Source organism: Salvelinus namaycush, chromosome 16 (genome assembly GCF_016432855.1).
Source record: "Salvelinus namaycush isolate Seneca chromosome 16, SaNama_1.0, whole genome shotgun sequence".
In the NCBI taxonomy this organism is placed as follows: domain Eukaryota; kingdom Metazoa; phylum Chordata; class Actinopteri; order Salmoniformes; family Salmonidae; genus Salvelinus; species Salvelinus namaycush.
Window position 1 is genome coordinate 19048628 of NC_052322.1, and position 14377 is coordinate 19063004.

The window sequence follows — 14377 nt, forward strand, 5'->3', positions numbered from 1 at the left end:
CTGATGAAGTCAAATTGGCTTTATTTCCCAAATCAAGACGTTTTAGTTATTTAAACATACCCTTGTTTTACGGAATGTAATTTCCGATTTTTAAGACAAAGATTTTAGTTTAGCAGCCAACGAAACAAAACTAGTTTACATGAAATTCAAGTCAAAGCAATGGTGGCTCAACAACTTTTGGGTTTCATGAGAAGGTGGATAGTCAGAGAAGTGAGGTGTGAGCTGAAGGGTTATATAGCGCAGCAGCTGAAGCCATTCCTCTCCAGTGCGCTTTAGGCAGACTGCCCACCTAACACATTTATCAGAGAGGGGACCAAGCCAACTCAGTGGATGGGATGGTGCTGTGGTAGAGAATGCGTCACCAGGACGTAAAGACTGCGTCACCAGGACGTAAAGACTGCGTCCCAAATGGCTCCTTATTCCCTATATAGTGCACTACTTTTGACCAGAGTCCTATGGGCCTTGGTCAAAAGTAGTGCGCTGTATCGGGAACAGGGTGCCATTTGGGACGCAGCCATAAAGACTGATCCACAACCTGTGATTAATGTGCTCAGCTCCCCAGGTCCATTCACCTTATATGTTATATATAGTTTTTTTATTACTCTGCTTTGGGCCTCTCTAGATGATAGAGCAGAGGGAGAGAAAGGTGTCTGGTTTAAAGTGGGTTTTCTGGGGAAGGTGTATGCATTATTTTTTGGTACCCTTGGAGAGAGATAGTTATTGAGAGGGCTGAGAGAGTTTTTATTAAAAAAGTTGCGTTTATTTTCAACCTTGGAAGAGTTGTATTCTTGTTTGAGAAGTCAGTCGTATTCTTGCTTGAGAAGTCAACTCAGTAATTCATTTTAGCATTTCTATCATTGTATTATTGTTTAATTAAGGTGTAATTTACAACCTTAATTAGATATTGATTGGGACAGCTGAATAGTTTCAGATCCATTAGTTCTTTAAGGTATTTCGTCACTCTGTTGTCTTCCTCTCTCTCAGTGTGGACCTCGAAGGGATCTTTCACCGCCAGTGTCTGACCTGCTACCTTCTAGAAGGTTGCAGCTTTTTCAAAGCAGAGTTCAGCCCCAATCAGACATATTTCACACTTTATTGTCTAGGTAGGTGCCCCACACACACAAGCACATCTTCCTGCTTGAATCAAGGATAATCAAATATGTACGTTTTCCTTTTCTTTGTCTTTGATCCTTGTTTCTCCAGGCCCCGGAGTCCCCAAGGTGACAGTTCACAGCACTAAGGACCCCTCCAGTGAGTTATACAGTCTGGTTTCTCTGACTAGCCTGCTCCACTTTTTCTACCATCAGACACTTTTGACAGTGGCCAGTAGAGGGCAGTATGTACAAACAAACATAACTGGTAGTGAGCAATTTAAAGCAGTTTCAGAAACTGGGTAGGGGGGAGTAGCTGTGAATAGGCTGTATAAATGTCACTATATGTTTGTATGATCTCCTTTAGGATACGTAGTTCTGGAGGACAACACTCCTCTCTCTGAGGCCCTATATGGGAAGAGACTCCCAGAGACTGTCTTCAAGACCCTCACAGCAGACAACCACGGTAAGCATGTGATATCACTCTGGGCCCATAGTCACAGAGTCTAAAATGATCATTCACATTAACTGACATAACAAAACAGAGACTGTTTTGGGTTCAAATGGTCACAGAACAGACTGGTTCCAGTTATATCAGGCCTCTAAATAACAAGCCAAATATAGAAGCATGCCCATCAAGAAATTACTTTCTTTAATTAGCTGATTAGAGCTCCATGGGAGCAAGAGCCTGATTCATGCTCTCCCTTTGCGGGGAGGACTGTGCGTGTGTGTGTGTGTGTGTGTGTGTGTGTGTGTGTGTGTGTGTGTGTGTGTGTGTGTGTGTGTGTGTGTGTGTGTGTGTGTGTGTGTGTGTGTGTGTGGATGTGTGCGGATGTGTGTGTGTGTGCTTTTTGTGTGTGTGTGGGTGTGTGCACTGTACACATACTCAATGAACTAACTCATTGTTACAATGACGCACATGACTCAGGGGTGTTCATTTACTGGTGCTTTAGTTTAGCGCACACAGATTTCAGGGGGAGAATACTGATGAGCTTTGCTACAGTGTACCGTGAAACTTCAATTAAACTCTGAGTCTTGAATAGTGTGCTGATGTCGGGCATCAGCACACATTTCAGCAAATAAAAGCTGCGTCTATAAATGAATTGTTTACGAGTACCATAAACATTTGACAAAATAAGATAAAGGAGAGCAACATCATTGCCATGGATGAAACAGCAGTGTGGGAATAAATGTCTATGGGTGAAGTGAAAGTAGGTAAGGGTTAATGTTGCTAAAACAGAAAAGAATTTGATGGTTAAAAATAAAGTAATAGTGGATGCCCCTAGTGGATGGTATTGAAGGCATCTCCTGACATCCTGGGGACCAGGACAAGCATTGAATACTGAAGTCTATCTGCTGTGATCTTGCTGCAACTACAGGAGGTACAAGGCACAACAAGGTGCAACAAGTGAAAGTGTGGTGCGGAAACATGAAATCGGGGGTGAATGACGGGCAGCCTTTGCGAAGTCTGATCTGCGACTGCTATGGGTTTGTTATGATGTTTATACTGGTCATACTGGTCACAGTAAACAGTGTAGTAGTCTTTTCAACCTTTTATTGAGCAAAAGCTTTGTGCATTAATAGATGCACAAATAGAAGCCTGTCTCTAATAAGCACCAGTTGTGTTCAGTGATTGAAGCAAATAAACGCCCTGGCTATTAGATGAAGTTTGAACATATATCTCTGTATACACTACTTGACCAAAAGTATGTGGACACCTGTTTGTCAAACATCTCATTCCAAAATCATGGGCATTAATATTGAGTTGGTCCCCCCTTTGCTGCTATAACAGGTTCCACTCATCAGGGAAGGCTTTTACTAGATGTTGGAACATTGCTTCCATTCAGCCACCAAGAGCATTAGTGAGTTTGGGCACTGATGTTGGGCGATTAGGCCTGGCTCGCAGTCAGCATTCCATTTCATCCCAAAGATGATCAATGAGGTTGAAGTCAGGGCTTTGTGCATGCCAGTCAAGTTTTTCCACACTGATCTCGACAAACCATTTCTGTATGGACCTCGCTTTGTGCACAGGGACATTGTCATGCGGAACAGGAAAGGGCTTTCCCCAAACTGTTGCCACAATGTTGGAAACACAGAATTGTCTAGAATCTCATTGAATGCTGTAGCGTTAAGATTTCCCTTCACTGAAACTAAGGGGCCTAGCCCGAATCATGAAAAACAGCCACAGACCGTTATTCCTCCTCCACCCAACTTTACAGTTGGCACTAAGTATTGGGGCAGGTAGCGTTCTCCTGGCATTCGCCTAACCCAGATTAGTTCGTCGGACTGCCAGATGGTGAAGCGTGACTCATACAGCTGGCTGGTTATACAATGTACCGGCAGGATAGAACAGCGGCGTCTGGTAAGACCAGGGGCGGCGGTCTATGTATTTTTGTAAACAACAGCTGGTGCATGATATCTAAGGTTGTCTTGAGCCATTGCTCGCCTGAGGTAGAGTTTCTCATGATAAGCTGCAGACCACATTACCTGCCGAGAGAGTTTTCATCTATATTCTTTGTAGCTGTTTTCATACCACCACAGTCAGAGGCTGGCACCAAGATAGCATTGAATGAGCTGTATTCCTCCATAAGCAAACAAGAAAACGCTCACCCAGAGGCGGTGCTCCTAGTAGCCGGGGACTTTAATGCAGGGAAACTTAAATCAGTTTTACCTAATTTCTATCAACATGTTAAATGTGCAACCAGAGGGAAAATAACTCTGGACCACCTGTACTCCACACACAGAGACGCATACAAAGCTCTCCCTCGCCCTCCATTTGGCAAATCTGACCATAGTTCTATCCTCCTAATTCCTGCTCACCAGCAAAAACTCAAGCAGGAAGCACCAGTGATGAGATCAATAAAGAAGTGGTCAGATGAAGCAGATGCTAAGCTAGAGGACTGTTTTGCTAGCACAGACTGGAATATGTTCCGGGATACCTCCAATGGCATTGAGGAGTACACCACATCTGTCATTGACTTCATCAATAAATGCATTGATGACGTCGTCCCCACTGTGACTGTACGTACATACCCCAAGCAAAAACCATGGATTACAGGCAGCATCCGCACTGAGCTAAAGGCTAGAGCTGCCGCTTTGAAGGAGCGGGACTCTAACCCGGACGCTTATAAGAAATCCCGCTATGCCCTCCGACGAACCATCAAACAGGGAAAGCGTCAATGCAGGACTAAGATCAAGTCGTACTACACCGGCTCTGACGCTCGTCGGATGTGGCAGGGCCTGCAAACAATTACAAACTACAAAGGGAAGCACAGCCAAGAGCTGCCTAGTGACACGAGCCTACCGGACGAGTTAAACTACTTCTATGCTCGCTTTGAGGCAAATAACACTGAAACATGCATGAGAGCACCAGCTGTACTGGAAGACTCTGTGATCACGCACTCCGCAGCCGATGTGAGTAAGACCTTTAGACAGGTCAACATTCACAAGGCCGCAGGGTCAGACAGATTACCAGGACGTGTACTGTGAGCATGCGCTGACCAACTAGCAAGTGTCTTCACTGACATTTTCAACCTCTCCCTGTCCGAGTCTGTAATGCCAACATGTTTTAAGCAGACCACCATAGTGCCTGTGCCCAAGAACACTAAGGTAACTTGCCTAAATGACTACCGACCCGTAGCACTCACGTCTGTAGCCATGAAGTGCTTTGAAAGGTTGGTCATGGCTCACATCAACACCATTGTCCCAGAAACCCTAGACCCACTCAAACTTGCATACCGCCCCAACAGATCCGCAGATGATGCCGTCTCTATGCACTCCACACTGCCATTTCCCACCTGGACAAAAGGAACACCTATGTGAGAATGCTATTCATTGACTACAGTTTAGCATTCAACACCATAGTGCCCTTAAAGCTCATCAATACGCTAAGGACCCTGGGACTAAACACCTCCCTCTGCAACTGAATTCTGGACTTCCTGACGGGCCGCCCCCAGATGGTAAGGGTAGGTAACAACACATCCGCCACGCTGATCCTCAACACAGGGGCCCCTCAAGAGTGCGTGCTCAGCCCCCTCCTGTACTCCCTGTTCACTCATGACTGCATGGCCAGGCACGACTCCAACACCATCATTAAATTTGACGATGACACAACAGTTGTAGGCCTGATCACCGACAACAACGAGACAGCCTATAGGGAGGAGGTCAGAGACCTGGCCGTGTGGTGCCAGGACAACAACCTACCCTTCAACGTGATCAAGACAAAGGAGATGATTGTGGACTACAGGAAAAAGAGGACCGAGTATGCCCCCATTCTCATCGACGGGGCTGCAGTGGAGGCACTACAGAGGGTAGTGCGAACGGCCCAGTACATCACTGGGTCCAAGCTTCCGGCCATCCAGGACCTCTATACCAGGCGGTGTCAGAGAAAGGCCCTGAAAATTGTCAAAGACTCCAGCCACCCTAGTCATAGACTGTTCTCTCTGCTACCACACGGCAAGCGGTACCGGAGCGCCAAGTCTAGGTCCAAGAGGCTTCTAAACAGCTTCTACCACCAAGCCATAAGACTCCTGAACATCTAGGCAAACTGGCTACCCAGACTATTCAGGGTACTATTTAATGAAGCTGCCAGTTGAGGACATGTGAGGTGTCTGTTTCTCAAATTAGACACTCTAATGTACTTGTCCTCATGCTCAGTTGTGCCTTAGCCTTTTAAAATGATAAACTTGGATTAGCTAACACAACATGCCATTAGAACACAGGAGTGATGGTTTCTGATAAAGACCTCTGATTGCCTTTGTAGATATTCCATAAATAAAATTCCAGCTACAATAGTCATTTACAACATTAACAATGTCTACACTGTATTTCTGATAAATTGATGTTATTTTAATGGGGGAATTTTTTTATTTTTGTTAAAAAACAAGGACATTTCTAATACCCCAAGCTGTTGAACGGTAGCGTATGTATATATAGTATATCTCAGCTGAGACTGAGTGTGGGCCCACCTTTGTTTGTTTTCATTTAGATCTGCACCTGAAGCTGTCTATGCCCCAGAGATATGAGGCCAAGCTGCTCCCTCTCCTCATCATTGTGTAAGTTAGTATGCATTATAAATTAAGCTCATCAATGGTGTTATAACATGCTAACGACATTGTATTAAGCCTCATAACATGAGCCAATATCAAGGATTCACTTTTACAGTTTTACGGCCTATTACGTACATTTGATCAGACATTGATTTCCCCATTGTTGACCAACAGGCTAAACCACTAATTCACTTGTTTGGCTTCCACATCCCATTTACAATCTCTAACCCCTGCCCTTTGCTCAGTCCTTCCAAATTGACATTTTTGTCCAAACCAGCTCACCCTGTTCCTCTTGTTGTCACGCAGGGATGGAGTTCCAGGCAGTCAGTCGGTGACGGAGGAGTTTGCTATGGGATGGCCTGAGGTGCTCGCTAGTACTCATGACGTGGCCTTAGCCTGGGTGGATGGAAGGAATGGTGTCGGCTGGGGGCAGAAGATCAGTAGTGTGGATCCCCGCAAGCTCAGCTCCCTCAGAGTCAAAGATCAACTAGGAGTCGTGGAGTTAGTTTCCAACCTACAATGTTATAGGCCATGATTATATATACAAAAAATGGTTACATAATGTATATATTAACTATGATGTATTTTGTTTGGCCCCCACAGGTGGTTGATGCAATTGCCTTACATTGATGATCGGCGGATTGCCCTGTATGGCAAGGTTACTTTGTTTACTAAGAAAACATTTAAACAATATTATCTGGTCATCTGACCAGATGCACACATCAGTTCCATATACTGTACATAATGTTGCAAAAGCATAAATCATAAGTATTTTTATTTTATGTTGCTCATGTTATTCTCTGCAGGCATTTGGTGGTTATTTATCCCTCAAGATGCTAGCTGCAACTGACCAGCTGTTTAAATGTGCAGTCGCTGTTGCTCCCATAACAGACTTCAAACTCTACAGTGAGTGAAGACCATATCATTATTACAATAGTGTCAAACTTACTAGCACAGAACAGCCATTAATTCTTAGCACAATTGTTCTACCATTTATAGGTGCTGCCTTTTCAGAGAGGTATCTAGGTCCCCCAGCTAAGGAGGAGCACACATACTTGGTGAGAATCATCTTTACCCACAAACACCAATATGCTTACTTTTTATTAAATAACATTTAACCTTTATTTAACTAGGCAAGTCAGTTCAGAACAAATTCTTATTTACAATGACGGCCTACCCCGGCCAAACCCGGACAGGGCTGGGCCAATTTTGCGCCGCCCTATGGGACTCCCAATCACGGGACTCCCAATCACAACCTTACTTACAAACCCTTAACCAACAATGCAGTTTTAAGAAAATAGAGTTAAGAAAATATTTACTAAATAAAAAGTAACACAATAAAATAACAATGATGAGGCTATATACAGGGGGTACCGGTACCGAGTCAATGTGGAGGGGTACAGGTTAGTCGAGGTAATTTGTACATGTAGGTAGGGGTAAAGTGACTATGCATAGATAATAAACAGCGAGTATCAGCAGTGTAAAAACTCCCGAGTTTTTACACTGCTGGGGGCTCCCGAGTGGCGCAGCGGTCTAAGGTACTGCATCTCAGTGCTAGAGACGTCAGTACAGAGCCTGGTTTGATTCCAGGCTGTATCACAAACGGCTGTGATTGGGAGTCCCATAGGGCGGCGCACAATTTGCCCAGCGTCGTCCGGGTTAGGGCTTGGCCGGGTTAGGCCGTCATTGTAAATAAGAATTTGTTCTAAACTGACTTGCCTTTTTAAATAAATAAATAAAAATAACAAAATAACAAAGGGGGGGTGTCAATGCAAGTAGTTCGGGTGGCCATTTGATTAATTGTTCAATCAATCAGTCAATCAAGTGTATTTATAAAGCCCTTTTTACATCAGCCGATGTCACAAAGTGCTATACAGAAACCCAGCCTAAAACCCCAAACATCAAGCAATGCAGATGTAGAAGCACAGTGGCTAGGAAAAACTCCCTAGAAAGGCAGGAACCTAGGAAGAAACATAGAGAGGAACCAGGCTCGGAGGGGTGGCCAGTCCTCTTCTGGCTGTGCCGGGTGGAGATTATAAGAGTACATGGCCAAGATGTTCAAACGTTCATAGATGACCAGCAGGGTCAAATAATAATAATCACAGTGGTTGTCGAGGGTGCAACAGGTCAGCACCTCAGGAGTAAATGTCAGTTGGCTTTTCATAGCCAATCATTCAGAGTTAGAGACAGCAGGTGCGGTATAGAGAGAGAGTTGAAAACAGCAGGTCCGGGACAAGGTAGCACGCCCGGTGAACAGGTCAGGGTTCCATAGCCACAGGCAGAACAGTTGAAACTGGAGCAGCAGCAGCTGGACTGGGGTGGACTCGGGACAGCAGGTGGACTGGGGACAGCAAGGAGTCATCAGGCCAGGTAGTCCTGAGGCATGGTCCTAGGGCTCAGGTCCTTCAAGAGAAAAGAGAGAAAGAGAGAAAGAGTTAGAGGGAGCATACTTAAATTCACACAGGACACCGGATAAGACAGCAGAGACAGCAAGGGCGGTTCGTCGCTCCAGTGTCTTTCCGTTCACCTTCACACCCCTGGGCCAGACTACACTCAATCATAGGACCTACTGAAGAGATGAGTCTTCAATAAAGACTTAAAGGTTGAGACCGAGTTTGCGTCTCTCACATGGATAGGCAGACCATTCCATAAAATTTTAGCTCTATAGGAGAAAGCCCTGCCTCCAACTGTTCGCTTAGAAATTCTAGGGACAATAAGGATGCCTGCATCTTGGGACCGTAGCGTACGTGTAGGTATGTACGGCAGGACCAAATCGGACAGATGGGTAGGAGCAAGCCCATGTAATGCTTTGTAGGTTAGCAGTAAAACCTTGAAATCAGCCCTAGCCTTAACAGGATGCCAGTGTAGAGAGGCTAGGACTGGAGTAATATGATCAATTTTTGGGGTTCTAGTCAAGATTCTAGCAGCCGTGTTTAGCACAAACTGAAGTTTATTTCGTGTTTTATTCGGGTCGCCAGAAAGTAGAGCATTGCAGTCGTCTAATCTAGAAGTGACAAAAGCCGGGATACATTTTTCTGCATAATTTTTGGACAGAAAATGTCAGATTTTTGCAATGTTATGTAGAAGGATAAAAGCTGTCCTTGGAACAGTCTTGATATGTTTGTCAAAAGAGAGATCAGGGTCCAGAGTAACGCCGAGGTCTTTCACAGTTTTATTTGAGACGACTGTACAACCTTCAAGATACATTTTCAGATCCAATAGAAGATTTTGTTTCTTGGGACCTAGAACTAGCATCTCTGTTTTGTCCAAGTTTAAAAGTAAATCATTTGCCGCCATCCACTTCCTTATGTCTGAAACACAGGCTTCCAGGGAGGGCAATTTTGGGGCTTCACCATGTTTCATCGAAATGTACAGCTGTGTTTCGTCCACATAGCAGTGAAAGTTAACATTATGTTTCCAAATGACATCACCAAGAGGTAAAATGTATAGCGAAAACAATAGTGGTCCTAAAACGGAACCTTGAGGAACACCAAAATTTGCAGTTGATTTGTTTGAGGCCAACCTATCCACAGAGACAAACTGATATCCTTCCGACAGATAAGATCTAAACCAAGCCAGAACTTGTCCGTGTAGACCAATTTGGGTTTCCAATCTTTCCAAAAGAATGTGGTGGTCGATGGTATCAAAAGCAGCACTAAGGTCTAGGGGCACGAGGACAGATGCAGAGCCTTGGTCTGACGCCATTAAAAGGTAATTTACCACCTTCACGAGTGCAGTCTCTGCTATGATGGGGTTTAAAACCAGACTGAAGCGTTTCGTATACATTGTTTGTCTTCAGGAAGGCAGTGAGTTGCTGCGCAACAGCTTTTTCAACATTTCTTGAGAGGAATGGGAGATTCGATATAGGCCGATAGTTTTTTAAATATTTTCTGGGTCAAGGTTTGGCTTTTCAAGAGGCTTTATTACTTCCACTTTTACTGAGTTTGGTACACATTCGGTGGATAGTGAGGCATTTTTTTATGTTCAACATAGGAGGGCCAAGCACAGGAAGCAGCTCTTTCAGTGGTTTAGTTTGAATAGGGTCCAGTATGCAGCTTGAAGGTTTAGAGGCCATGACTATTTTCATCAATGTGTCAAGAGATAGTGTTAAAAAACTTGAGTGTCTCCCTTGATCCTAGGTCCTGGCAGTGTTGTGCAGACTCAGGACAACTGAGCTTTGGAGAAATATGCAGATTTATAGAGGAGTCCGTAATTTGCTTTCTAATGATCACAATCTTTTCGTAAAAGAATTTCATGAATTTATCACTGCTGAAGTGAAAGCCATCCTCTCTTGGGGAATGCTGCTTTTTAGTTAGCTTTGCGACAGTATCAAAAAGAAATGTTGGATTGTTCTTATTCTCCTCAATAAGTTGAAAAAATAGGATGATCGAGCAGCAGTGAGGGCTCTTCAATACTGCACGGTACTGTCTTTCCAAGCTAATCGGAAGACTTCCAGTTTGGTGTAGCGCCATTTCCGTTCCAATTTTCTGGAGGCTTGCTTCAGGGTTCGGGTATTTTCTGTATACCAGGGAGCTATTTCTTATGACAAATGTTTTTTGTTTTTAGGGGTGCGACTGCATCTAGGGTATTACGCAAGGTTAAATTGAGTTCCTCAGTTAGGTGGTTAACCGATTTTTGTAATCTGACGTCCTTGGGTAGATGGAGGGAGTCTGGAAGGGCATCTAGGAATCTTTGGGTTGTCCGAGAATTTATTGCATGGCTTTTGATGATCCTTAGTTGGGGTCTGAGCAGATTATTTGTTGCGATTGCAAACGTAATAAAATGGTGGTCCGATAGTTCAGGATTATGAGGCAAAACATTTAGATCCACAATATTTATTCCACGGGACAAAACTAGGTCCAGAGTATGACTGTGGCAGTGAGTAGGTCTGGAGACATGTTGGACAAACCCACTGAGTCGATGATGGCTCCGAAAGCTTTTTGGAGTGGGTTTGTGGACTTTTCCATGTGAATATTAAAGTCACCAAAAATTGTTATATTATCTGCCATGACTACAAGGTCCGATAGGAATTCAGGGAACTCAGTGAGGAACGCTGTATAAGGCCCAGGAGGCCTGTAAACAGTAGCTATAAAAAGTGATTGAGTAGGCTGCATAAATTTCATGACTAGAAGCTCAAATGACAAAAATGCAGTAATTTTCTGTTGGTAAATTGAAATTTACTATCGTAAATGTTAGCAACACCTCCACCTTTGGGGGATATGCAGGGGACATGGTCACTAGTGTAACCAGGAGGAGAGGCCTCTTTTAACGGGGCGGCAGGGTAGCCTAGTGGTTAGAGGGCTAGTAACCGAAAGGTTGCAAGTTCAAATCCCCGAGCTGACAAGGTACAAATCTGTCGTTCTGCCCCTGAACAAGGCAGTTAACCCACTGTTCCTAGGCCGTCATTGAAAAATAAGAGTTTGTTCTTAACTGACTTGCCTAGTTAAATGTAAGTCGCTCTGGATAAGAGCGTCTGCTAAATGACTTAAATGTAAATGTTAACACAGTAAATTCATCAGGTTTAAGCCATGTTTCAGTCAGGTCAATCACATCGAGATTATGATCAGTGATTAGTTAATTGACTGTAACTGCCTTGGAAGTGAGGGATCTAACATTAAGAAGCCCTATTTTGAGATGTGAGATATCACAATCTCTTTCATAAATGGCAGGAATGGAGGAGGTCTTTATTCCAGTGAGATTGCTTGAGCGAACACCGCCATGTTTAGTTTTGCCCAACCTAGATTGAGGCACAGACAATGGGGATAACTGAGCTGACTACACTGACTGTGCTAGTGATAGACTCCACTAAGCTGGCAGGCTGGCTAACTACCTGCTGCTTGGCCTGCACCCTATCTCATTCAGCAGTCTTATTGCTTGGGGGTAGAAGCTGTTAAGCAGCCTTTTAGACCTAGACTTGGAGCTTGAGTCCCGCTTGCCAGTCTAAGACTTGGGTGACTGGAGTCTTTGACAATGTTTTTGGCCTTCCTCTGACACCGCCTAGTATTTAGGTCCTAGATGGCAGGACGTTTGGCCCCAGTGATGTCCTGGGCAGTACGCACTACTCTCTGTCGCGTCTTAGGGTCGGATGCCGAGCAGTTGCCATACCAGGCAGTGATGCAACCGGTCAGGATGCTCTTGATGGTGCAGCTGTAGAATTTTTCAAGGATCTGGGAACCCATGCCAAATCTTTTTCAATCTGTTGAGGGGGAAAAGGTGCTGTCGTGCCCTCTTCACGACTTTCTTGGTGTGTTTGGACCATGATAGTTTGTTGGTGATGTGGACACCAAGGAACTTGAAACTCTCTCCACTACAGCCCCGTCGATGTGAATGGGGGTGTGTTCGGCCCTCTGTTATGATATCTATTATATGTTATAATGTCCTTCCTGTCTCTGTTGTGACCCCTCAGATGGCCTCTGTATTGGAAGATGTTCACAAGCTTAAAGATGAGAACTTCCTCTTACTACATGGGACTGCAGACGGTGAGACTTTGCTTTGCTTTTAACATCTACATTTGTCCATGTTTTTTCAGAAATATTAAATTCTACTGATGAATACCTGAATGCTTACTTGATCATTTGTGTTATTGTGCCTCGTGTGTTTGTTTGTTTGGCTTTGGGCATGCAGCACGGGTTCACTTCCAGCACAGTGCGGAGCTCCTGAGCCGTCTGGTGAAGGTAGAGGCCAACTACTCCTTGCAGCTGTACCCAGACGAGGGCCACACCCTGAGAGAGCAGCGTAGCATCCAGCATTTTCAACAGACCCTGGTGCACTACCTCCAGACCTGCCTGAAACACAACCCCCTCCTGGCCTCCATAGAGGAGCAAGATGAGGATGAGGAGGACAACTAAGGACTCCCACCTCTGGTACTGAAGAGACATACTGAGAAGTGAGGACTACTCTCCTATGCATTACCCCAGGTCAGACTACTACTAGACACTAGTCTCTTCCCACAGCAAGAACACCGGAGTGGCGATGGACCAAGAATATGAGATCAAAGCCGAGCCTACTGTACCACTTATGAGTAACTTTGGGAATATAGCATTTATTTTGTTTGTGCTGTTTGAATTGAGTCTGCGCTGATTGTTTACATTGTGTTGATCCATTATCAAAGAAGTGACCGTGGCCAGGTCTTAATGTTGATTCTACATATTGTTTACAAAATAGTCTAAACATGCATGTCGTAATGGCTGCATGAAGTAAAGTGGTTTACCATTCTTTTATGTTTTGTTATCCTGCAGATCCTAATTTGGTTCAATGTATTACAGTTAAAATCAGCCTGTTATGCTGTTATGTAATGCATATACAGAAGGGGCCTACTGTCACTCTAAATGTGCCAAATACATGATATGTTTACAAGCCTATTCATTCACCATGCAAATTCTGAGATGTATCCAATCTTGCAGATGTTATAGACTTTGTATTTCCCATGCTTTTTGCATGATTCTTTTCAACAGTTCCATGTTGTATTTGGTAACTTTGGATGGATACAATCAGAATGAACAAACCCAACAAAATATAACTTGATAAAAGCACATTTCTTGGACGTCTATTTCAGAAGTTAGTTATGTTTTTCTTTATTTAATTTGATAGTCATGTATACTTTGTTGTTCATTGTATTGTGTACTGCAAATGTTTAACACCTCCCAATCAAAGCCATGAAACATCCATGGTGCACTGCATGTAGTCTGTTTGCAATTGAATGCCCGACTTGAAATGTTTCCTTTTTTTTGTTTGACTAAACCCTTACAATAAAGAATCAAGTCCTTGTTTGCAATATTGTTTAGTGAGTTTCCTGGAAAAGCTCCCCATCACTGACTGCTTTGGAGAGGACAAGTGGAGCCTCAGCCAAAGTACCAGGTTTGAAATAGTGAACTGTCTGTTGTGTCACACAGAATTTCTTGAAACTGTCTCGTTGGTGCCAGGTGCTTTTACCCTACTCTCCCTAGACCCCAACAGACGTAACCCATAGATTTGGCAAGAATATGGCTGTGTATTTACCCCATATTGCTGATATGTATCCAATTCATTCAGATCTACACCTGGAGTTTATATGGTCCTGTCCAGAAACATCCCCTGACCATACTTGAATGACAGTTTTACCACAGAGTTTCTCTACAATCTTTGGTTTTACTCTGACTAAATTAATTTAAATTGTGTGACAGACTGAAACGGAAACGTGTTCTTAAACATACCCCAGTTTTCCGTCTGCCTTAGCCAATCGTTTCGATTGATAGAGAC

At 43.9% G+C, this 14377-nt stretch overlaps 1 protein-coding gene across 1 annotated transcript in view; it reads left to right on the forward strand.

Moving 5' to 3' along the window:
• The window catches only part of LOC120061231 (inactive dipeptidyl peptidase 10), a 47385-nt gene extending 34398 nt beyond the window's left edge, over positions 1–12987 (forward strand). The window contains exons 14-23 of the mRNA XM_039010878.1: positions 985–1103; positions 1204–1251; positions 1459–1557; positions 6079–6145; positions 6446–6640; positions 6743–6797; positions 6946–7045; positions 7139–7197; positions 12546–12618; positions 12764–12987. Coding sequence (XP_038866806.1) covers positions 985–1103; positions 1204–1251; positions 1459–1557; positions 6079–6145; positions 6446–6640; positions 6743–6797; positions 6946–7045; positions 7139–7197; positions 12546–12618; positions 12764–12987 — 1039 coding nt within the window. The remainder of the gene's footprint in view (positions 1–984; positions 1104–1203; positions 1252–1458; positions 1558–6078; positions 6146–6445; positions 6641–6742; positions 6798–6945; positions 7046–7138; positions 7198–12545; positions 12619–12763) is intronic.
• Positions 12988–14377: the final 1390 nt, after the last annotated feature.